The 26,106-nt window shown below is 43.9% G+C and overlaps 1 protein-coding gene across 2 annotated transcripts in view; it reads right to left on the bottom strand.

The window, feature by feature from the left end:
* Positions 1-26,106, bottom strand: part of NBAS (NBAS subunit of NRZ tethering complex) — a 322,741-nt gene that overhangs the window by 16,546 nt on the left and 280,089 nt on the right. For both annotated transcript variants that reach the window (XM_044262053.1, XM_044262054.1), the window contains exons 48-50: positions 21,850-22,045; positions 8,313-8,452; positions 2,240-2,378 (exon numbers count right to left, since the gene is read on the bottom strand). In XM_044262053.1, the coding sequence (XP_044117988.1) occupies positions 2,240-2,378; positions 8,313-8,452; positions 21,850-22,045 (475 nt within the window). The remainder of the gene's footprint in view (positions 1-2,239; positions 2,379-8,312; positions 8,453-21,849; positions 22,046-26,106) is intronic.

Raw genomic sequence — 26,106 nt, 5'->3', positions numbered from 1 at the left:
AAGGCTGAGTCTTCACAGCTATTTAGTTTCTCATTTAATCACGGACTCCTTTTTTAAAAATAGGAAATACAAAGCATCACTTATGATTCATTAGTCAATAAAAAAGAACAGCATGGGCGCCTGGGTGGCTCAGTGGGTTAAAGCCTCTGCCTTCGGTTCAGGTCATGATCTCAGGGTCCTGGGATCAAGCCCCGCATCAGGCTCTCTGCTCAGCGGGGAACCTGCTTCCTCCTCTCTCTCTGCCTGCTTCTCTGCCTACTTGTGATCTCTGTCTGTCAAACAAATAAATGAATAAAATATTTTAAAAACAAAAAGAACAGACTTTTTCCTCCATGTCCTAGAAGGTCGCCCCCTAAACTTCAAGCACAATGCTAAGAGTACTCGATACCGCTTTGGACATTCGGATGTGTTAGTCACCCATCGCCGGGGCTGCACGCTAACACGCGTAACTGTTGCTAACCTTGATTACGAAGCTAACGATGTGTGGTCAAGGTCAGAGATGCTGCAGCCGTGTTCTCAGCTAACTTCCCTTCCCTGCCTCAGCACTAACTGTAGCAAAACCAAACCGAGGAGGATATTTAAGTAAGCTAACGAACTTCTCCAGGTAATGCTGGAGATCCTAACACCCTTCCACCTAATACACCGATAACCCAGGCCTTACAGACTACAGGCCATTCTTGAAGAAGTACCCCAGGAGAGGGGGGAAAGGACAGTAAAACTTAAAGAACTACGTGTAACACCTTCAATACGCGAGCACCCCAGGTGTGTTAAGAGCGGCTCCCGTGGAAGTATTTCTCTCCTCCGCATTCAAGCAGGGCCTCCGTTTGGGGACCAGGTCCGCCCTCCGTTGCCTGAGTGACCTGAAACAGGACCTTTGCTCTCAGAGCCTCTGTTACATCTGCTGAAAAACGAAGGTCAAGGAACCTCCTTCCGGTGGTGGCGAAGGTTAAACCAATGGTGGGAGCGGGCGGCCGACAGTGCTAGTGGGCGCCGGGCAGCACCGTTCCCCAGCTTGCGACCCTCAATCGTGCTTCCCCAACCAAGATTCAGCAGAACTGCCGGGGCCCTTCTGGCACTGGTCCTGATCTAACAAAGCCTGATCTCAACTGATGTTAAGGTCACGATGAACCCTCGTTGTTCACATACTACTCACCCTGGGGGGGGGGCGATAAACTGCATGGAGTCCCCAGCTCCACGCAGCACGCCAAATCCCGCCGCGGTGACAGAGGAGTGACACGGCCGTGGTTGCAGCCCTCAGGGGCTCACAATATACCCAACCCAGGGAAGGAAGGAGCTGACGCAAGCAAGCCACGTGGCCGGGTATAAAGGGTTCAGGATCTTACAGAAGAATTTTGTCGTTCTGGACATTGGAAGACTTCTTTCAAGGGATAAAATATTTTAAAATTCAATCAGAAAACACTTACCCAGACCCTCATTCAGAAAACAATTCATTAAATGTACATTCCTAATGAGAATATTTTCCTTGAGTGATTACAGTGAGGATTCAAAGAATCATATTTACAATTTTATTTTATCTCCTACGTGGTAGAAACTTGAAAACCAATTAATCCATTTAGTGCCATTATCCAAATGCTTACATTGAAGACATGTAAAAATTGCTCAAACAATACACTGCTGAGGTCGGGCTCACAGCAGGGAGCTGTAATTAATATGTGCTTATTTGAGAATACACAAATTTATATATATATATTAGGCAAACACCTCAGTGACAGCCAAATTATGGGATCAAAGAGAATGATGGTCAAAGTGGAGGCGGCCGAGTTTCGACCACTTTAACAGAGAAAACATATCGTGGTCGCGCAATCTCACGACGATGGCGGCAGAAGACTGGCCACCTGCCGAGAGGGGCACTGGCGCTTACCGCTCTGTTACCAGCTGGCCCAGTTCGGGCAGAGACAGCACACGGGCTGGCTCCCAAGACCCCGGGCATGGGAGCTTGAGTTCCACATAAGAGGGCCTCCAACAGAAACTAAAGGCTGAGTTACACTCTGGGGCTTGTAAAGGGAATAGGCTTCAGAGCCTCCAACAGAGAGAAAACCTCCTCAAAGCACCTCTCGGCATGGCTGTCCTTCGTTTGATCTCTTCCAAATTATGGGCCTTTGCCTCCTGATAACTTACGCTCAGTGTTGGTCAAGCCCAGTCGCTGATGCTGCTTCTCCTAGAGTTTGGACCGGGGAAGGGCTGCCCCCCAGGAAAACCACTGGAATTCTCCACTCACCTCTGCAGGGAGCATCTGCTTGGTGTTGTATAAAGAGCGGCAGATTTTCAAGATCTCATTGCCCAGTCCGTCCTTGTTCTCCGCTGCGCACCTGGTCAGCATCCCGGTCATCAGCCTCACCCACGGATTGCTGGTTATGCTGGTTCCGAGGGAGAAAAACACAAGGCACTGGGAATGAACGATTAATGTTGTAACAACTGGGATGTGAAATGTTAAGAAAGAAAAGAACTGCCACCTCGTGAAGTAAAATGCTTTTTGGCAAACGGCAGTCACAATCTAGAGGATGTTCCTTCAAGTCCCTCTTGCAGAAAAGAGAACATCTCCTGGAGAGAAAAGAGCTCGCTGGGGCATCACCAAGTACCCAGCAGTGTGGGGGCTGCGGGCAGACCTTCAGAGCACAGCGGCCCGGAGGCCGGCGCTCCCACCGGGCTCACAGGCCCGCTCCCTGGCTTCCCACCTGGGTGTCTCAGGGCTCAGCCCAGACAGTCAGTGCTGGGGAAGCCACTCAGCCTCTCTGGGCCTCAGGTTTCCTCACTCTGAGAAAGCAATTTAATATTTTCCTAAGAAAATCGCTTTATCGTGAATGAGGTCTGTAACTGTGCCTTCTCAATAGCAGGCACATCTGAGCCTTTACCACCTAAGTACTGGCTTCTGCTGAGCCTAGGATTAGGATAAGGACTTCAGGGCCAGGGCTGGAGTGAGGGACAGTGAGGGCAGTGCACAGCGGAGGTCAGCCTGGGAGCACAGGCAAGCGGTACAGAGATCACACTGTGTCCTTCATGCAGTCAGTCATTCTTTCTTTCTTTTTAAGATTTTATTTATTTGTCAGAGAGAGAGAGAGTGAGCATGAGCAGGGAGGGGGCAGAAGGGGGAAGCAGGCTCCCCGCTGAGCGAGGGGCCTGATGCGGGGCTTGATCCCAGGACCTGAGATCATGACCTGAGCTTAATGGACAGAGCCACCCAGGAGTCCCCAGTTTCCTTATTTCTAAAACATAAAAGCATACAAGTTTGCTTTTTGTTTCCCTTCTCTAGATGTCAGTACCCCGTGTTTCATACAAACTTCACAATTTACATTTCCAAAAACACGTTAAAGGTACATTCATTCCATGGCCCTAGGAACAGGTTACCAATTTTGCTTATAGTGTTATTTAAAACAATTTTACTATTTGTAAGTCTGTTGTCTTAGCACAGCTCTAGATTCTAGACACTGAACACCTAAGGTGGTTCTTCCCTTCAAAGGACTTCATTCCTTGTCCCCTAAGAAAAATGTCAGGTGTAACAATGACAAAGGGACTCCCAATACTAGCCTTTGGCAAAGCCTTTGTATCTCGGCTCAAAGGAACACTGTGTGAGGACAAAGAATACTGCTTATTTCAAGGGACGAACAAAGCTCTGAGAGGGTCTGGAGGACTGGGGAGTCTTCTTACACTCAAGGACTCACCCTCTGCTTTTCTCTTGCACAGGCTGAATTCCACTCTCCTGGGTTTTCTCTAATGGGCCGCCTCAAGGCAGCGGAACCAGTGGCTGGCGAAACAGCGCCCCCAATGGGCCATGCGGCGTGGACATGAATTATCAAAATGTATTTTTCACCAGCCAGTTTTGATACACTGGATGAGAATTATAAGTCTCCCACAAGGATGGATCTACTATGCTTTCCATGTATTTTCTTCCAGGGGAATACAACCAAAAACCCACTGACACAAAAACAGACACACGGATCAATGGAACAGAACACAGAACCCAGAAATGGACACTCAACTCTACAGTAATATTCAACAAAGCACACAAGAATGCCCAAAGGAAAAAGACAGTGTCTTCAACAAACAGTGTTGGGAAAATCAGACAGCCATGTACAGAATAATGAAAATGGACCACTTCCTTACACCACACACAAAAATAGGCTCTAAGTGGAGGGAAGACCTAAATGTGAGACAGGAATCCATCCAGTTCCTTGAGGAGAATACAGGCAGCAACAGCAACCTGTTGCTGGATATGTCTCCAAATGCAAGGGAAACAAAGACACAAATGAACTATTAGGACTTCATCAAGATCAAAAGCTTTGGCACAGCAAAGGAAACAGTTGACAAAACCAAAAGACAACTGACAAAATGGGAGAAGACATTTGAGATGTCTTATCAGATAAATGGTTAGTATCCAAAATCTATAAGGAACTCACCAAACTCAACACCCAAAAACAAATAATCCAGTCAATAAATGGGGAGAAGATATGAAGAGACATTTCTCCAAAGAAGACATACATCATGGCCAACAAACACATGAAAAAATGCTCATCATCAGGCATCAGGGAAATACAAATCAAAACCCCAGTGAGATACCACCTCACACCAGTCAGAATGACTAAAATTAAGTCAGGAAATGAGAGATATTGGCAAGGATGTGGAGAAAGGGGAACCCTCCTATACTGCTGGTAGGAATGCAAGCTGGTGCAGCCACTCTGGAAAACAGCATGGAGGTGCCTCATAAAGTTGAAAATAGAGCTACCATAGGACCCAGCAATCGCACCACTGGATATTTACCCTAAAGATACAAATGTAGTGATCCAAAGGGGCACTTGTACCCCAATATTTATAGCAGCAATGTCCACAATTGCCAACCTATGGGAAGAGCCCAGATGTCCATCGAGAGATGAATGGATAAAGGAGATGTGGTTCATATATACAATGGAAAATACTCGGCCAGCCAAAAAAAAAAAAAAAAAATCTTGCCATTTGAAGTGAAATAAGTCACTCAGAGAAAGATAATTATCAAATGATCTCAACTCATATGTAGAATTTAAGAAACAAAACAGAGGATCATGGGGGAAGAGAGGAAAAAGTAAAATAAGAAGAAATCAGACAGTGAGACAAAACATAAGAGACAATCGCAGGAAACAAGCGGAGGGCTGCGGGAGGGAGAGCTGCGGGAGGGAGAGCGTGGGGGCGGGGTTAGAGTGACGGACACGAGGGCACGTGATGTGACGAGCACTGGCTGTTCCGTAAGACTGACCAATCACCGAGCTCTACCTCTGCAACTAATAATACACTATATCTTAAGTAATTGAATTTAAATTAAAGAAACTTTAAAAATTGAAACAAAATTTTAAATATTAACTCATTAACAACAAAATGTATGATAGGCACATAACTCACACTATTAAAATACCTATATTTTACAAAACAAAGCACACAAAACGAAAACACCCAAGTTGGTTCAGTAAATTAGCAGTCATTGTGGATCAAGCAAATTTCTTAGTTTTCAAGTTTACTGTGTTAACGGGAGACATTCAATCGTTGTCACACTCTACTTCCCTTCTTCCTGCCTTTCCCACTCTTTCTCCCCTCCCTCCCTTTATGGGGGTGTTATTCCGAAGTGCTGAAGTCACACACTGGGTTATCCACCAACCAAAAAAAGGTACTCAAAGTACCTCTGAGTACTCTTAAGAACAGTACTCTTAAGAACAGATTTGGGGGCGCCTGGTAGCTCAGTCGGTTGGGTGTCTGCCTTCAACTAGGGTGGTGATTCCAGGGTCCCAGGGAATCCACGGCTCCCCCTGTTTGTTCTCCTCTCACTGTCAAATGAATAAATACAATCTTTAAAAAAAAAACAAAACACCACAATCTTGAAAGTGTACCATCATAGAGTCTCTTGTGATAAAACACCAATTTGGCCCAGGAAAAAAGCCAAAACAGATGTTATTTTACCTACCCTCCGGTCCCCTCTTGGATAGAGGTATGGCTGGTAGGAGGGGTAAGAGGACCAGTAATGGTTTGATTCTAATGAGTTAATAAAGGAGATTTTTATTTACTTATTTTTAAAGATCTTATTTATTTGTCAGAGAGAGAGGGGGAGAGAGAGCGAGGGGGCAGGGGGCAGGGAGAGGGAGAAGCAGGCTCCCCGTTGAGTAAGGAGCCTAGAGTGGGACTCGATCCCGGGACCCTGGGACCATGACTTCAGCGGAAGGCAGACATTTAAATGACTGAGTCACCCATGCATCCCTTAAAGGAGGTTTTTAAAACAAAGGTTAGCAATTTACAAATTTCACTTTATACTGGCTTTCAAAGAATGTACCTCTAAAAACTAAGATTTTTTGAATCTATAAATGTAGTAAATGTTTAAAATGCAAAGAATGTCTTAAGTGAAGCTGACTTTACTTCTTGTGGGTAAGTGAGTGATTTGAAATGGTCACTGTTCTAAAAGTACAAGAAACCGTAAAACCACAGTAAACTGATAGACTGGGGGCAGTGTACTTTGATACACTGGATGAGAATTATAAGTTTAGACCAAGAGATCCATTCTGAGGGCACGAGGAAACCTACACTGCAACCCTAATCATCTGCTAAAAAAAGCAAAGCATTACTGACAATCTGATTAGTGGGCCATATCATACCGCACATGATCGTCACAGAGGAGCTGGTTAGAAACAGATTCTCAGGGGAGAGCTAGACTCAGCAAGCCAAGCATGGGTGACTGTCTCTCTCTCTCTCTCTTTTTTTCAAGATTTTATTTATTTACTTGTCAGAGAGAGATTGGGAGAGAGAGAGAGAGAGAGGGAACGAGAGCGAGAGAGTGCACATGCAGGGAAAGCTACAGGCAGGAAAAGCAGGCTTCCCGCTGAGCAAGGAGCCTGATGTGGGACTCGATCCCAGGACCTGGGGATCATGATCTTAGCTGAAGGCAGCTGCTTAACCAACCAAGCCACGCAGGCGTTGCTGGGAGACCACTTTTAACAAGCCCCTGGGAGTCCCAGGGCAGCTCTGCCAAGACAACCAGGACCAAACGGCAATGCTGCTTCAGTGCAGCGCCCCATGGGAAACCAAAGGTTTTATGATGGGAGAGCCTGTACTGCAGGGTTTCCAGCAGTGAAGGTAAGAATGTCACGTCGAAAGCTGCTTATCCGGGTGGCACACACGCCACAAATGACAGAGATCTCAGAAACGTTCTTCCCCCTTTCTACAGACACGTGGCTGGACCCAAAGCAAAGATGCCACTCCATACTAGAACAGTCTCATCCTAGGGTGAAGGGAAAGGGTCTTTGCTAGATGTTCTTGAGGAGTCCTTCAAAAACTGCTCGCAGGTGGATTTATCTCCAGGAACATCTCCTTCCCAGGCCCGGAGCCGTGCCCCGGCGCAGGCAGCGCGGGCTTGCTGAGCGCGGGAGGAAAAGACTGGGCAGGGGGCAGGCAGGCGTCTGAAACAGGGCCACGGGGGCTTCTATTTCTGGCCAGGGAGGAGCAGCAGTTCGCGACAGAAGCATATGTGCTCAGAGAAAAGCTGGCCACCTCTTCCGAAGGAAGCCTCGGCCGGCAGCTCGAGGACCGCGGGACCGCTGAGCGCGGCCACCGGCGGCAGCTGTGAGCTCGGTAGGACACAGAGGGTGCTCGGGCCGTCGGGCAGAGCGCCGCCTCCTCCACTTACCAGCCGCGGACGCCTGAAGTCATTTACCTTCTGCGTCCCACTCCCTCCTCCTCCTGCCTTCTGGGGAGGCTTATACAGTGAACTGGTAATATATGTAAATTGCACATAACATTGTGTGTCCTCAATAAATGCGAATTATCAATTTATTCCATACGGATTCTCAAGTTAGCACTGCAAGCTGTGTTAAAAGGGACTCGAAACATTTCCTGGTGAAAATACTAGAACACAATGATTTTGTTGCTATATAAATCAGATTTTTTAAAAAAGATTTTTATTTAGGAGAAAGAGAGAGAACGAGTGGGGGGGAGGTAAGGTAGAGGGAGAGAGAGAGAGAGAGAAAGGCAGACTCCCGGCTGAGCAGGAAGCCGGAGGCAGGGCTTGGTCCCAGGACCCTGAGATCATGACCTGAGCCGAAGTCAGACATTTAACTGACTGAGCCATCCAGGCGCCCCGAAGTCGGATGTTATTACTAAGCACAGTCTGATATTTTTGAGTAAAATATTTGCATGTAGGGGCAAGGAGAAATGGAAAGAAAGTGCAATATTTCAAATAAACGGTTCTCCTTTCTGCTAAAGGCTGATTTTATGTATTTCTTTTGAAGGTACTGAATTTTTAAAACTAAAGAGCAGACAAAAGAGAACTTTATGTTACCACTTACACGGAGTCCTGGCTCATAGGTGGCCAAGCTTGCAAGAGCAAAACCAAGTGCTGAAACTCCGCCTCCTGGCGGCTGGACTCCAGGAGTTCCGTGAAGAGAGCGCGGCGGTTCTCTTCGTTCTCAATGTCAGCTACGTCGACCTGGAAGTGGAAATACACACTTGACCTTGGTGGCAGAGGCTACTTCACTGGTTTACAGAGGAATTCACATTTGATGATTCTGATTAAACACTCTTGAAAATTTTTACCATGTGTTGAGAGGTGAGATTCACCCCACCACCCCAACCACCCCCCACCCCCCCCAAAATCTTTAAAAAGCTCTAAGCCTTACCCTTACGTTAAACAATTGTTTAGAACAAATTACAGTAAGGTTCTGAACGTTCTTTACAAAAATAAATTCAAACAAGTAGAGGACTGGCTTCTTGGTATTTAATAAGCGTTATGTTAAAATACAGAATTATTGTATATGAAATTATAATAGTTCATCATACTTAACATTAGCCAAACTTTTTTCATTTAAATTATCATAAATGCATTTCTACTTCTCATTTTAGCATGATTATTGCTAAGTTTTCATGCTGTCTAGACAATTTCTCTAATTTGAAATTTAAAGATTTGACTTAAGTGCATTCGTCATAGGATTTTTGTGACACATCAAAATCAAAAAAATATCCTCTTATTCCCATCTCCATTTCTTTTTTTTTTAAAGATTTTATTTATTTATTTGACAGACAGAGACCACAAGTAGGCAGAGAGGCAGGCAGAGAGAGAGAGAGGAGGAAGCAGGCTCTCTGCAGAGCAGAGAGCCTGATGCGGGGCTTGATCCTAGGACCCCTGAGATCATGACCTGAGCCGAAGGCAGAAGCTTTAACCCACTGAGCCACCCAGGCACCCCCCCCATCTCCATTTCTAACGCAGAAGGAGTTCTGACCAAGTCAAGAACACGAATTCGTCCTCCCGTGGCGTAACTGAATGATGCGCCCTTCACATCAAGGCAGCCCTGAAACCAATCGCACCTCCAACATCTGCGGCTGACGGTTTTGCTATGCTAAGTTAAAAAGCAGTTTTAATTATAAAAGTAAGCCAACAGCTGCTTTTCCTGTTCCCTAGTCTCTCTGAACATAGACTCTGTACATTTGGGTCCCTGAGACTCAGATGATGACAGATACCTTGAAAGGATAATGGGAACGGATGGTTACCTGTACATTTGTTTGTTTGCCTATACAAATGCATGTTTCCAAAGCATTTAATTTTGTGGTCATTTTGGCTCTAATCCAAAATAGTCATCTGAACAGGGTATAGCATGAATTCTGCATTTCCACAAGAGTTGACACGTACCATGAAATGACTGGTAACTACTATGGCAACCGGAGCTCACACGGCAACCCAACAGATCCTTCAAAACCTGCCTGAAGCCCCATGTCACTCCCCACGGACTAACCCCAGAGCATTTGTAGTCTTTTAAATCATTTCAGAATCCAGGAAGAGTTCACCCTTAAAATGGCTTTGGGTGGAGAACAGCACGGGTGTTATTAACCTCCCTTTACAGACGAGGAAACCGCCTTCTCTGTCTGCATAATGTGGCTGGCAAGCGGTAGAGCTGATACGTAACTATCATCAGATCAGGATGTTCTGGAACTAGAGGACTCAACAAGCCAGATGAGCTCTGAAGTATTTAAATGAGTGGTCTAATTGGGAGTTTAGCAATATACTCTTGCCTATTTATAAAGAAACGTTTAAAACAAAAAAAATCTCAAACTCAAGATGTTTACCCATTGGACCCGACCTCCCACCGTCAACTCCTCTCCACGCTCCGGAGCCCCATGGCCATCACGCACGCTTCCACCTCGGGAACTCTGGTCTGTTTTCTCTGCCTGGCACATTCTCTCTGCAGACATCAGTGGGGCTTGTTTGCTTATTTCCTTCAAATCTCTCAAACGTCACCTCATCGGAGAAGGCGCTGTGTGACTGCCCCCCCTCAGGCTGCATTCCCCTCCACCGTCAGTCTCTCGCACCTCGGTTTACATCCCTTCTTAGCACATAAAAGTATGTGAAGTGTGACATATTACATATCTTTTTGCCTACTGCCTTTCTCCTTTTTTTTAGTATATGTGCTGCCGAAGCGAGCACTGCCTTTCTCCTTCTATCACAGTAGATGCTCCTTGAAAAGAGAGACTTTCATTTGTTCACTGGTTTTTCCCTCCTCCTTAAAATAATGCCTGATGGACTGTAGATGCCCAGCACTTACTGAGTGTTTGAACAGATGGATAAACCAATGAATAAATGAAGACATTCCATCATTTATAAAATATCTTAGCCCAGAATGGCGATATTAAATATTCATGGAGTGGCCATAACTCCATGAATTTCTGAGCCAAATTCCTGGCTCTTTTGTTACTGAAGATGGATGTGAGGCTTATAAAGAAGATGCCACTGAGAAGGAAATCATTAAAAGAGACCCGGGGTGGGGTCGCGGGGGGCATCGTTTATTGACATTATGCCTTGACCAATAATGCTTTACGGGTAGTTGTGTGATTTCAGTACAGTCCAGCTCTGTCTCTTTTCCATCATCCGCTAAACGGACTCTAAGAATCCCCCAAAGTCTCAGGATTTCTGAGGAGGTGCCTGACGGTCAGCAGCGGGAAAAAGGGGTTGGTAAATGGCTGCTCTTTTCTGAGTTAAAATCCAAGTTTTTACAGTTTATTTGAAGAAAAGGTTTTGTGTTTTGAAAGTATTTAAAAACAACTGAATGGTAGGTCTGTAATGTTGCAAGCAGAGTCCATACTCCACTTGCTACAATTAACTCCTGCAGAATGAAAGAGAAGGGATTTCTCCTTTACATGGACCGTGGAGTCCACCACGGGTTACTCGATGCCTACCAGGAAGCAGAAGAGATCAGAAAAAAGTGATTCTTGTTTTCAGTATCATTTGGGTTTCTTTCTTTTCAAAAACTAACAGCTTGTCAATTTTTAGGACATGAAGTGTATCCTAAGGGAGAGAAAGATCTTTAAAAAAAAACTATCAATTAAACCTTCATATGTTTGTTTTTATATCAGTGTGCCAAAAAGTTTCCATTTTTTAAAATGTGTTTGGCTAGGAGATTCTTTGTATAACACCTTCTTCATGTGGACACAGACTTTTGAAAAGTGCATTTTTGTCGCGGAACATTTCCCTCTCACATCATAAAGGGTTTCAAATGTTTACACTGTTCAGCTCTTGAGAAAGAAATTTTAAATTCTCTACCACTGTAGCTGCAAAAGCCTCACCCTCCATGAGAGAAGAAAATGGGCCTGAAAACGGACTTGATTACATGTTTTTTAAAGCCTAAGAAAGAATATGCTTTGCTGGATAATCATTACATACTTTGATACACAAGTGTTAATCTAGAATTTGTGTCTACATATTAAAATACCTAAATTTATCTAAATTCACCAAGATAATATAAGTTTGTCCTGTTCATCATTTCCTATAAGGTTTTAAAAATAATCTCAGGTAACCAAAACTCGAAGTGAATTTCGGCATAAAGAAAGACAAACATGGGATGCCTGGGTGGCGCAGGCCATGATCCCAGGGTCCTAGGATTGAGTCCTGCGTCAGGCACTTTGCTCAGGGGGGAGGCTGCTTCTCCCTCTGCCTCTGCCTCCCACTCTGCCTGCTTGTCCTCTCTGACAAATAAATAAAATCTAAAAAAAAAAAAGGGTCCAATTTCTTTAAAACAAACAAACAAAAAAGATAAACATAAATTGATAAACAAAATGTCTCTGACCCTATTTTTCCCTATTCTTCCCTGCTAAGCACAATTATAAACTTTGGAAATAACAAAAAAGACAACCAAAGGACTCCTAAAAGCTAACCTTTTAGGGACCACAGGACTGGAGGCACAACACAGGCACAGTGTCTGATATCCCCTCATCCAAGGGAAGGAGGATACTTTGACTCAGTATTTTCTGACTCCGGACCAAAAAATATAAGATAGTCCAGGTAAGATCATTTCTCATCAGAGTTCCAGAGGAATAGAGAGAAAAGGTAGAGTTTAAAGAGTGTTTCAAGAAATAACATTTTTAAAGCTTCCCAAATTTGGTGGATGATAGTAACATACAGATTCAAAAAGCTGAGAAAGCCCCAAACAGTGTAAACCCAAAGAAATCTGCACCCAGACACATCATAATTAAATACCTGAAAACTCAAGACAAAGAAAAATAATCTTAAAAGAGGCCAGAAAGAAAACAATACATTCCTATAGAGAGAAGAGTGATTTTAGTAACAGGTCATTGTTTATCTGAAAGTACAGAGGCCAGAAAAAAAGTGGCAGAATATTTTTCAAGTGTTAAAAGAACTGTCAACTATAAATTCTATATATAGTAAAACTAACCTTTAGGATAAAAAGGGGTAACGAAAGCATTCTCAGGTAAAGAAAACTAAAAGATAATCTGTCGCGAACAGCCTTCAACTTAAAGACTGGCTAAAGAAACTTCTTCAAACAGAAAGGACATGGGTTTTGGCCCAATATATTTTCATATCACAACTAGTAACGTTACTCCTTCACGGTTACAAAAATTAATCCTAAATTGAAAAAAACCAGGATGTTATAAATCTGGCAAATTATCTGCAAAGAAATTAAAGAGGGAAGTATTATTTTGAGTCAATAAAAGTGAAAGCCATGGGTCTCAAAGGCTTACAGAAGGTGCAGAAGCATCAGATCGATATTAATACCATGGGAATTTAAATTCCCCAAAACATCTGAAAACAAGGTGCAGGCTGAATGTGAATGCAGACCGAGGAAAAAATCAGATTTTCTCTTTTCCAGAAAGTATCACAGTTCTTATTAAAATACAGGCTGCTAGGACGCTCCAACGCAAGGGTGAGGCGTATAGAGACCTGAACCATGTGCCTTAACAGCTACAAGAGGAAGTGACCACAGAACACAGTTTAGTGTCAAGGATAACTGAACAGCAGGTGGCTAGCAAGGGCTTCAACATACCTCCCCAAGGAGACCGTCAAATGATAAAGGGCACTTTGATCAAATACGCAGCTTTCAAAACAGTGCTGATAAAGTCAGAGTAACAGGGAAAGACATTATACTATGGAGACATTGCTGGACCTTTCTGAGGCTTACCGGCCTCTTCTGTAAGACGAAGAGAACACACATCATATAGTATAATTGTGATTATTAAATAAGAGAATGTGGCTAAGGGAGCTAGCCTAGTCACTGGCAGACGGGAAGACGTAATAGGTGACAGGGATTCTTTAAGTGACAGCTACATATAAAAAAGCGGAGAGCTGGGTGTGTGCTGTGAGTTCTTCTAAGAATCGGGTCTATAGATTAGACAGGACCAGAAAAAGCGTACGAAGAAATGTGGCTGTTTTAGGATAATGGGAGCATGGGTTAATGTGCATCTCTTGTTAAAATCTCATTTATTTGTATAAGACAGGATTTGGAATGGCTCCACAGTATGCCTGCTAGAGATGAGTGAAAATAATCAGCCATTTTGCACAAGTTCATCTTCAAGTTTTGTGTGATTCTACCCTTTTCTCCTGTGAAAGAGAAAGTAATCTATGCCGCTGTCTCCTTCCCAGTCCGTGGGGACGGTGGTGGGAGGGGTTCGGTTAGTGATGATCCCACACAGACACTCCTAACTAAACATCATGGGATTTTAAAGGGCAAAATTCAAGTGTGACTCAAACATGAAGATATCTCTTTCCCTTTTGTCTCTGGAAGCGATGCTTCTGTCCTCACTGAATTAGGTGACTTTAGCCCTTGCTGTAAGTCCATTTGTCAAGTAGATGCAGCCTCCTTATCGGAGAGTCGCTGTCCTTGAGAAACTGGACAGTCACCTATTCTCTGGCGAAAACAGCTTTGCCCTGAAATGTCTCTGTGGCTGCTGAACGTGAACGTGGCCTCCCTAAACCGAGGCCTCGTCCTGAAATCTGCATCTTCCCAGAGCACCGACACTGTGGCTTGTTTTCCTTCAGAAATTTGTGAGTATGAAACACATATTAATGCACATCAGCACACTTCATGAATGGAAAATAATTACCATCAGGTAGAGGACCATTCTCGATGTGGTAATATTGATCACCATATTCCTACCTTCACAGGAGTTGATGAGCTGTTACACTGCCTCTATGATTGATGCAATTTTGGGGGTAAACCTGAAATTCTTTCCAAACAAAAGCCAAAAGTCAAACACAGAGGAGGCACCCCCAGCTGCGTCATAGCCTCAGCACTCTCCAACGTCCGAACGCTGAAATGCTTCCTGCCTCTTCTCCTGTCGTCCTTGGACTTTTCTCACGACTCCTTAAAAGGCACGCAGAGACAGCACTGCTCCGGGAGAGGTTAGCATGACTGGCGAGGCTGCCGAGGTTCTCACACCTCTGGGCGCAAGGCCCTGGATAGGATTCTCCTGCGACAGAGAGCCCAAGTGGGTCCTGAGCTGACCCGACCCCGGGACAAGAGCCCGGGGATGGAGCAGTCACCCAGTGGCACATACTAAACCCAAGTGTGCGTCCCAGGAAGGGGTCACTGTGACCTACGACGTTTATAAGGCTATGAAGAAAGTCGGCCCAGTGAAGCGGGTAAGCAGAGCCTTGTATCTCAGCACAAAGACCCCGAGCCCCAGAAGTGTTGTTTAAAATGCAGCCCTGAACTTAGTGTCCTTTTCAACAGAACGGGTTTGTTCTCTGCTTTTTCCTAGCGCCACTTTGTCCTCAGCAACTTAGGCAAACATCAGAGGGACCCCAAATGTGTTTCTTGTCCCCGCCATGTCTAAGCAGCCACCCAGGCCCCTGGCAGTAACCCCTTCAGCTTTCTTTACCCTCCTCTATCTTCACAGTTGGTACCAAGTTCAAGGCCAAATTCAGGCCACTTGACCACTGCCACTGACTGGCACCCCTCCTGCCCACTGTCCATGCAGAGGTCAGAGAGCTTTTCCTAAAGCATATCTGATCACATTGCTTCTCAGGCATCCCTCTCCCGGGGGTGCTTAGCACTGTCAAGGTGAAACCCGTGCAGGACACTGGAAGTAGTCTGGCCTGCTTCTTTCCAGTCTCATCTCTTGCCTTCACTCAAGGCTCACCTCCTGGGAGCAGGCTTTCCTCAATGCCTCCAAACACAGATGGCTGCGTGCCCTCCCTTGAACCCTATGCACTGTGTAGCCATCTCCATGGCATCTGCAGTCTTCAGAGAATTTGCTTCTTTGCTTCTGTATCTATGTGCTCCACTGGATCGGAGCCCCCACACCAGCAGGGCCCATTTACGTGGACTGAAGCTAGAGGTTTACATGCACTATCCCATAGTGACGTCTCCAAGGTCAAGGAGCGAGCAAGTGGTAAGTAACAGTGGGATCCGAATGCAGTTGTGTGACGAGCCCAAACACTTCACTGCTAATGGCCTGGTTTCTTTGTCTAGTCCCAGAGTACAGCACGGGGACGGTACATAATCTGTGCTTGGAGACTCCTCCATGAACAGTTCACCTACAGCTCTTTCTAGGCCCGCCATTCTTCAGAACATTCTGGGCAGCAGTGAACACGCACCGTGCTCTATATGGAGATAGTGAAAAAAGCTAAGAGATGAAGCAGTGCTTTCTGTTTTCTGAATCAAACTCCTCATTCCTCATGCCCAGTCATAGTCGATCCAGGCAACGGCACAGCAGAGAGAGGAGAAGGTGAGCAGAGCACGCTCTATGTAGTTCAAGGCTACCCAAACGTTAGTGCTGAGTATCTTTCCCTGGCAGGTGGGAAGGAGTGCAGTATAGGTCCAAGAACACAGTCTTTGGGATCAGACGGGATTTGAACTCCAGTTCTATCGCTCACAAGCTGGGCGACCTCAACAGGTTATGTGACCTCATCTCAACCAGAGAATGGTAATGACTTAGCAAGGCTGTTCTAAAGATTACATGTGGTCAACGTGCACTTCATACCCAATCCATGGTCCCCTCTTCCCCCCATGATAATTAGGACAAGAGCGAATATCTTTAAAGGGAAAAAACACTCATTCCTAAAAGAGGGGCCTTCCAAGGTTTCCAAATATTTGCAGAACCCAGTAACACAAGTGCTCTCTCAATTTTAATATATTTTAGGAGAAAAGCTCTATTATCATCAAGCTGTATTAGAACGTTTCAGACCTCTTGCTTATGTCTGACAAACACGCTTGCTTGTGACTCATTTGCTTCCATTTGAGAAGCAACTGGCTGGTCAGAAATCACTGTCAGCAGAGTACAGCAAATTAGTACAAAACAGCAACAACAACCTAGAAGCACCAGACCACTCTGCAAGGAAAGCTCTTCATTATTCCAAGCAAATCATTTTTGCTTGCATATAAGGAGGAAACAGCATGGTCTAATCCTTCCCCACCATGGGAAGAACAGCAAATTGAAACTCAGGGGTCCTGGCCTTGCATTTCAAAGATGACCTTAGATAAGTTTTTAAAAAATTTAATATTCATTTATTCAACAACTATTTACTGAGAATATCTGTATGCTCCCTGCTCTCATGTTATTTATATTCTAATGGAAGAAGAAAGACATTGTATAATGGACAGAAGGACAGGCAGGGAGAATTTAGCAGACAGTGATGGTTATAAGAAAATTAAAGACATTATGATATAGATTGTGACTAAGGACCTACTTTAGGATATAGCCACTTTAGAAATGGTGACATTTAAGCTAAAATCAGAGGAAGTAACTTCTTTCTGGACATCGTGTCCTCTTCTAGAAAATGTGACTATGGAATTGTCAGGCTTTTGAAAGCCTCCTCTGGTTCCAGGAATCAGTTTTAACAGTTATTAAAGATATATTATGTGTGTGGATAATTTCTATGTGTGGGGATATATGTGTGTAGGCATGTATATTTTTAACATCAACTACTACCCTATGCTTGATTAAGCAGATCATTTATAGCAGTGAGTCTTAGCTTTGAAGACATTTAAGGTAACAGTAAATTCCTTGTAAGAAATTAAGTCTAGCTTTGCATATTGAAACTGTCCTACAGTTCATTTTCTGAGCTCTGATAAAGAAGTGTGTATTTTGTTAATGTTTTGGCAAATGAAACTAAACTGGCCTCTAACCAGAAGAGTTAAATATATCCTTGCATGTTTCAAAGTAAGCAAAATGCAGGAATTTGTAATAAGATTAGAAGTTTTCTCAAACTAGGGCACCTGTGGCTCAGTTGGTTACTAGTCCAACTCTTGATCTCAGCTCAGGTCTTGAGTTGTGAGCTGTGAGTTCAAGCCCTCCTCATTGGGCTCCATGCTCAATGCTTATTTCCATGCTTAAAAATAATGATAGTAAGTATTCTTAAACTAATTTTTTCTGGTGATCACTTGTAACTACAGATCTGGATGGACTGAAATTTAAAGGGTGCAACTCTAAGTCACATGTCCTATTGTATACAAAAACAGAAAAAACAATAAGGTGAAGGGGTATGGAATTTTTTGAGGAAACATCAGTATTTTGGCCATATTTTTCATGCACCAGTTAACTAGAAAATTACAAAACCTGAAAAACTCAGATAAATGGTACCAAGGGAATGAACACCAAACATTCATCCCTTCCCTACTACACGTTCTCTCCCTCCCTTCGCCCGTGCCCTCCACGCCAGGGCACGGAATGGGGAATGGGGAGAAAGGCCTTTCAAGCAGTTGAAAAATGAGGGCCTCTGAATTTTTAATTCTGTTAACTAATCATGAGAAAACTAGAAATCGCTGTCTCTCTGCAAACCAGTGAGGGAGCAGGCTCCACAGACTCGGTGTGGAATTTTGCAGGAGCTGGCTGGTTTCCCAGCAACACATTGATTTGTGGGGCCACTACTTTGGGCACCTTGAGGATAATTAAATATTAAGTCCCTCTTTGATGTATGCAAAGTCTGCCTAAGAGGATTACCAGCCACAGCAAAGGTAGCAGTCCTACATTTTCTGGTAATTGAACATTGCAATATCATTATCTATTCTTATCTTTGCTCGGTAAGAATCTGCCTCTACCCTGAATATTACCTTTGAGAATGAAGAAAGGGATAGAGAACAGAGAATATGTGAGCCCGTGCAGCCAACATTTTGGGGTCTTCTAGGTGTCTGGGATAGGGAGACGAGGTAGAGTTTAGTGTGTGTGTGGACGCCATGACAGCAAGCAAACCGTGCTCTCCCTCCTCCAGCCCGAGGTTCCACTTTGCGCACCAAGTAGACAAGGCTCACCGTTCTGGAATCTTCTCTAAGGCAGTAAAGCAAGAGAGGAGGGAGGGTGGCCAAGACCTATGCTTACAAAGGATTTGTCCACCAGGCCCTGATCTTTCTACTGCTCTAGTGAAAGGTAAGAACAATAACGGAGATGACTTCCAACGTAAACTCTGGGCACAGTTCTGTAACATTCTAGAACCTATTTCCATTGGGAAGACACAAGTTTTCTGCGTTCATTTTCCATGTGGTGAATTGTTATTTACAGCTATAGGCAGAGTTTCCTGACCAAATTCACACGCCTTCCAAAACAGATTAAGATCGGCCACGCCAGGCTGACACAGAATACTTCATTTTTACGGGAGGAGGAGGAGACACTCACTGACTTAATGTATCTGGGGAGCAAGACTACAGATGAACGGCGTAACTCAGCCACGAGGGTCGTTGCTGTATTCCCTTTACTATGTACCTGAAGAAACTCAGCTCGTTGGCTTCCGAGAACAGAGAAACTGCTCTTCTACAAGGACAAAGGGAAAGGGGGAGAATGTAAGAAGAATAAGGGGGCGTGAGGTGAATTTTACTTGAGTCAGAGATGTTGGGAGAGGTGTTTGCTAAGGGCCCCAAAAAGCAGTAACACGAGGATCTACACTCAGAGAAGAAGAGAAGCCAGGCTGTGCTCAAACAGTCCAGTCAGCTTGGAAAAATATACGGAAAAGGAATCCTAACAAAGGCTAAGCCCCCTTAGATCCTGTTTTTGGAAAAAGTGTCTCTATAAAGAAATTGAAATCTCAGAAATACCCAGAAGTCACTGGAATCCTACAAACGTTGGAAATTGTTCTTTGGGTAACTGGAAAGTGAAGGAAAGCTTAAAGAAAAAATAGTGGTTATGCTCATACTCTTTCTGAAGCATTTTGCCCCAAATATCAAAGTGTCTGCTCTACTGTTTCAACATGACAGAGAAGATAGATGTTTTCCCCATTCCCTGGCTTCCACCGTGTTTCATAATATTGTTGGAATAGAGACTGGTCATAACATGCAGCGAGGCTCCAACCAGGAAAAACGGCCTCATTGTCCCCCCCCACCACCCCACCCCGGCTCCAGCCTTCAAGGAAGAGGAAACTGAGCATGGTTGAGAACTTGGCAACTGGCGTTTCTGTCAGGCATTTCTGAGGGGCGCCTGGGTGGTTCAGTGGGTTAAAGCCTCTGCCTTCGGCTCAGGTCATGTTCCCAGGGCCCTGGGATTGAGCCCCGCATCAGCCTCTTTGCTCAGTAGGGAGCCTGCTTCCTCCTCTCTCTTTGCCTACTTGTGATCTCTGTCCATCAAATAAATAAATAAAATCTTAAAAGAAAAGAGAAGCACCTGAGAGTAGGAGAGTTCATTTGTTTCAGAAGGAGTCATAATCCAAGGTCTCATGTGGCAAAAATAATATGACCTAATTCTGAGCTTACTTACCTCGGAGACACTACGTGAATCTTGCTGTCCAGCAAACCTCTAACATCGACCACACCAGAGACCTGGACTCTAAGTCATCGTCTACCGCATTTGTGTCCACAGACTACTCTTTAAGAAGACTGTTAGTGATCTCTCTCTCTCTCTCTCTTTTTTTTTTTTTTTAAGATTTTATTTATTTACTTGACAGGCAGAGATCACAAGTAGGCGGAGAGGCAGGCAGAGAGAGAGAGAGAGAGAGAGGAGGAAGCAGGCTCCTGGCTGAGCAGAGAGCCCCATGCGGGGCTCGATCCCAGGACCCTGAGATCATGACCTGAGCCAAAGGCAGAGGCTTCAACCCACTGAGCCACCCAGGTGCCCCTGTTAGTGATCTCTTAATGTAATTCAAGGCACAATGTTGAGATTAAATATGCTGGTAAGGTCATGGGGCTTCAGAAAGAGTATTATTCAGGGACCAGTGACTTCTGTAGGTTGCAATCCATTTCAGCAATTTGGCAAGATTAAAGAACCTCTGATAAGTCTATCTTTTCCACATATCCAATTCTCTAACTCTAAAGACAGAGAATAGTATTTACCTCTTTCTCTCACATAGGGAAATAAGAATATATAAGAATAATATTTAGGAAGATGTTCTGAGATGAGTCTCAAGATATTCTCAATATCTGATTCATTGTTAAAAGAAAAAATTCAGGGACACCTGGGTGGCTCAGTTGGTTAAGCAGCTGCCTTCGGCTCAGGTCATGATCCCAGAGTCCTGGGATCGAGTCCCACATCGGGCTCCTTGCTCGGCGGGGAGCCTGCTTCTGCCTCTGCCTGCCATTCTGTCTGCCTGTGCTCGCTCGCTCTCCCTCTCTCTCTCTGGCAAATAAATAAAAAAAAAAAATCTTTAAAAAAAAAGAAAAAATTCATTGTTCTTTCAATGCAGTAATAAGGACATAAATATTAATTAAAAGGCAAAACTTTAAAAGTAGAAGGTAAATCGAGTTGCAGTCAGACTTCCAGAAAATTCTCTCACAGAGTAGATTATATGGGAAGTTTTATTGTATTGGTATATGGTCTACCCTTCAGGCTAAGGCACTCAACTGAGGTGACTGATTCTTACATCCTATGTCTTTTCAGATGCATCCATTCAGAGTTCAAGCAAACATCAATGGGCACCCTGTTTCTTTGATTTAGGAATCAGCATTCCCATTTCCTCAATCAACAAGTATCTGAGCTCAGAGTACGCACAGGGCACACTTAGGGGAATCCAAAAGACAATAATTCAACCTCCAGGGCTTCTGAGTTTCCACAGCAGTGGGGAGACAAGACTTTAACAGTAATGATAATGATAGTAACAATAATAATACACAACACGTAATTAAAGCTCAAATGTGTGGAATTCAAAGTTAAGTGTGAAATGGTCAGGGAAGGTTCCAGAGAGAAGATGGACGGAGTGAAGCGTCTTGAAGGATGGGACAGAGAAACTGAGATCTTGTGTGTGTGCTGCATTATCGCTCTAGGTACAGAAGAGAGAGGAGGGCATCTGCCTGCCTGCCTGGGCAGAGTATGAAAACAATGAATGAGCTAAACTGCACACTGCGTTTCCCTTTCCATCCGCATTTCTCCAGGGACAGGGAAGCTGCGGTAATTAACTCGTCCAGTGAAGAATCCTGACTACATCCTATGAAGAGAAAAATGATCCACACATGGGGGGTGAAGGAGACACCACCTCCGGTGCGCACGCCTCTTCAAACCGCCAGAAAACTCCAAACCAGCTTTGTTGTGCATATTTAACTCCTAAACAGCCGGACTGAGAACATAGGGCATGGGTGGCATCCTGAACTGATTATTCACTGGCGCGTCGTCCAAAGTAATCAAGAAATAACCTCCGGTGATTTTTAACAGAGAAAACATTTGATAACCAGTCGGATGCTCCCTTACCTGTCTCTGGGGCCAAGTGGCTTTGAGAATGGCTTCCGTTCTAAAGAACACAAGGAGCTTGCCATCCTCCTCCGTCAGGTTGAAGGACTGTCCCAAAATCTGCAGCACCTGAATGCGAGGTCTCACAGGCCAGGCGTCATCAGCACAGAAGGGCCGCAGCCACTCCAGCAGGTCCTCGGAGGAAACCAAGTCTTCTCTGAAGGGCAAATCAAGGGTTAGATAGAAAGTCATTAAGTCTTTAAAAAAAAAAAAAAGCCTTGTTTGTTGGGTGACACTGTTTTTTTTTTCCTATTAAGATAAATTTAGGTTTTATTTTTTATTTTTTCAAAGATTTTATTTATTTATTTGACAGACAGAGATCACAAGTAGGCAGAGGCAGGCAGAGAGAGAGGAGGAAGCAGGCTCCCCACTAAGCAGAGAGCCCGGGATCATGACCTGAGCCGAAGGCAGAGGCTTTAACCCACTGAGCCATCCAGGTGACCCGAGAAATTTGGGTTTTAAATGGCACAAGGCAACCATACGAGGTATTTTTAAAACTATGTAAGATGAATGTAATTTTTAAGCAGTATCACACTGAGTTGCATGAAGCAGATGGAAAATAATCAATATATTCTTAGTTACTCTGTGTCTTAGACAAAGTGTAATAAGAAGTATGGTTTATTTCTGTTACTGATACACAGAGAGCCAGGCATCATTCTGAGTTTTACATAAACTATTACTAGTTGGCAGTAAATATGCAAAGTAGATACTACAAATGCTATTTAATTTTAAAATTTTTTTCTAGTTGTAGAGATAACAAACACATAACATTGTATAAGTTTAAGATGCATAACTTAATGATCTCATATACGTATATGTTGTGGAATGGTTACTAATAAGATTAGTTAACACCCATTGCCTGACATCGTTACATTTTTTTCCTTGAGATTAGAATTTTTAAGATCTACTCTCTTCGTAACCTTCAAATAGATAATATTATTAATATTGTTAGCCCTTATGCTGTACATGTAAGTTTCTTTTTATAGATGAGGACATGGGTTTCAGAGAAGGAATATGGTATGTTCACAGATATCTAGAACAGTGCAATACAAGCTCCAAGTGCATGTTCCTTCTACCACTATACTCTGATAGAATTTCCATATGGGGTTAGAGCATCAGGCTTTATATTACCCTAAAGATAAAATATGAATGCATGGTTATTAAAAGTACTGTGAAGTCTAAAAAGCTGCAGAGAAAGAAATATTTGTACAACTTTCTATCCAGCTCTAGAATCTCTTCCCTTATAATCCCAAATGGGCCATCTCAGGAGAGCAACTGGTTTGATGATGATGTCAATGAATTACTACCGGTTACTGTTAAGAGGTCGCATACAGATACCTCACTTGCACAAGGCCCTGGGGAGCAGTGATAAAGCCCTGAATCACACAGGTTTGGCTGTAACCACAACCTTATGAGGATTCCGGCAATAAGTCACCTGACCCAAATTCTATGACCTAACAAGACCACAGGAAATTCTGAAAGATTCGACAATTACCACTGAGTGTTCCTGTTAGTACGCATTCTATAATATACTTGTCAATACAACTTCATGGAAATTCCAATTAAAAAGATAACTCATGGGGCGCCTGGGTTACTCAGTGGGTTAAAGCCTCTGCCTTCGGCTCAGGTCATGATCTCAGGGTCCTGGGATCCAGCCCATCGGGCTCTCTGCTCAGCAGGAGGCCTGCTTCCTCCTCTCTCTCTGCCTGCCTCTCTGCCTACTTGTGATCTCTGTCTGTCAAATAAATAAATAAAATCTTAAAAAGAAAAGATAATTTATTATTTGTATTTCAGAGCAAAAGAAACGGTTAAACACCATGGCTAACTGGCTCAAGCATTTTCTCAACCTACGACATCATTTCTTAGCTTTACCTAGTGTCCTTGCTATGGGTCAAAATTGGCAAACCTGGGGTACAAGAAAAGGAGACCACCACCAGGATTTCCTGGAAATCTATGTGGAAAGTAGGGAGACAATGTCAGGCAGAGGAAAAGTGTTTTGGGGGAATGGGCTGGAAATGTGAAGCCTGGCCCCATATAAATAAAAATCATGGATGTCACCATCCCCATTTTATAGTAAAGTAGACATAGGTCCCGTAAGTGGGTCTCTTGGAGTCTGTGAAACAAAGATAATGTACACGAAGTACTTCACCACAGTACACGGCGCAGGGGAAGTTTTTAATAAATAGTCCCCATCATCCGCACAGTGATCATTATGGTTCTTATTGGTATTACCCAAACACCAGTTTGTGCTTGATACAGGGATGAAAATCACAGCATTCCTGCCTTCAAGGAACTGGTAACAGTGCAGAAAGATTTTTAAAGTGACTGTTATTCAAATTACTAATTATGTAAATATGAATGATCATTTTGGAGAAGCATTGAGTAGAAGAGGGAAGGCTTCACAGAGGCTGTGACATTTGCACAGGACCATAATGGACAAAAGGGCATGGACGCACATGGAAATGTGGGGAAAAACCATCCAGACAAAGAGGAGAGCAAGGAAAGAACCCAAAGACTCAAAAGGACAGCGTATGTTCAGGGGGTGCTTAGAGCACAGTCGTCCAGGTGGTAAACGAGGGACGGGCTGAGGTGGGTAAGAGAGGTCTCCTTGCGTGGGTGGCCCAGAGCACGCGTCAAACGCTATGAAGGCAGCTTCACGCTTGGAAAGCTCAGGCTCGGCAGCTGTCAGGCCCAGACTCAGCTCCCAGGCTGACTTCTCCCTGACGTTGTGACGCTGACCAAGAAGCCACTTCAAGGTTCTGAGCCCCAGTCCCTCATTTGTAAATTGGAGATGGATACCACTCCCTTACCCATGAAGCTTTTGAGAACGAAACAAACACGTAAATGATCAATTTAAAGCACATAATGCATCAAGAGATAACTAAGTGCTTCAATTAGGGGCAACCATTATCATCGAGGATCTTTGGTCTTAACTTTGTATGGAATGAGAACAATGGGGGATTTCTGAGTACTGAAAAGTGATAATCATGTTAAGTGATCAGAGAAGTGTATAGGCTGGGGCAGGCTCAGGCCCTTTTGGGTGAAGCTTGCAGGGGTCCAATTAGGTATATTGAAGAGGAGCTTAAAGCACATTTTTGGCCTGGAGTCCGAAGCAATTTCACATAATATGAAGCTGATTTTTTTTACCCTGCCACCCTAGTGCCTAATGTGGAGCAGGTAGGATGAGCCACAAGAAGAAGCTGGAGTCACGAAGATTGCGGCTGGAAGTACAACCATTACCCAGGACCTGACCACGGTGAACGAGAATGCAAACAGTGACTTATGGAGTTACAAGGAGCTATGAATTTTACACTTCATTGTTTCTCTCTTTCGAGCATTCTGTTATCATCGCCAATCTGCAGATGAGGAAACAACCACAGAAAGGTTTAATGTCCAAGGTCATTGGACATTGAGTGGAGCCAGTATTTGAACTTGGACGATCTGAATGCCTCATCAGTTATTATGCAGCGCTACCAAACCATACGGGAGCACGTTCCAGAACACGGTGGCAGAAGATTACAATTATTCATATACTGATGAGATACAGAAAATTATTATTATGTTTTCCAATTCATTATATTGAGTTAGATTTCATTTACATTAGAATTTATTGTGCAGTTGGTAATACTTGACATTTTGGGGGAATCTGCTGTAATTTTGGGTTGATTGTTTTAAACACATAATAAAATTAGGAAAACTCATTCCTAGAACAGAAGTGCTGTGCTTTGGAAGCACCGTGTTCTAGGCAAGCCTCACTGATAGCCGCGTGAATACTGGTGTTCAGTAAGATCACACAGAAGTGAAAGGCAGGTCTGTGGGAAAAGTCACCCAAGGACATTACCTAGATACCATCTCCTAAAGATTTTGACTGCAAAATGGCTAAAATTTTCATTTCAGTCTGAGTTTTTAAAATCCATAGTCATGGGGTGCCTGGGTGGCTCAGTGGGTTAAAGCCTCTGCTTTCGGCCCAGGTCATGATCCCAGGGTCTTGGAATCAAGCCCCGAATCAGGCTCTCTGCTCAGTGGGGAGCCTGCTTCCCTCTCTCTCTATGCCTGCCTCTCTGCCTCCTTGTGATCTCTGTCAAATAAATAAATAAAACCTTTTTAAAAAAAAAATAAAAATAAAATCCATAGTCACTTTCATGACTCATCAAATATACCTACACACATATACGGAGACAGAGAAAGAGCAGAAATTTGATAAAATGGCAACAAACT

The sequence above is a fragment of the Neovison vison genome, chromosome 8 (assembly GCF_020171115.1).
Source record: "Neovison vison isolate M4711 chromosome 8, ASM_NN_V1, whole genome shotgun sequence".
NCBI classification, from domain to species: Eukaryota; Metazoa; Chordata; class Mammalia; order Carnivora; family Mustelidae; genus Neogale; species Neogale vison.
This window is presented reverse-complemented; position numbering and strand designations above follow the sequence as displayed.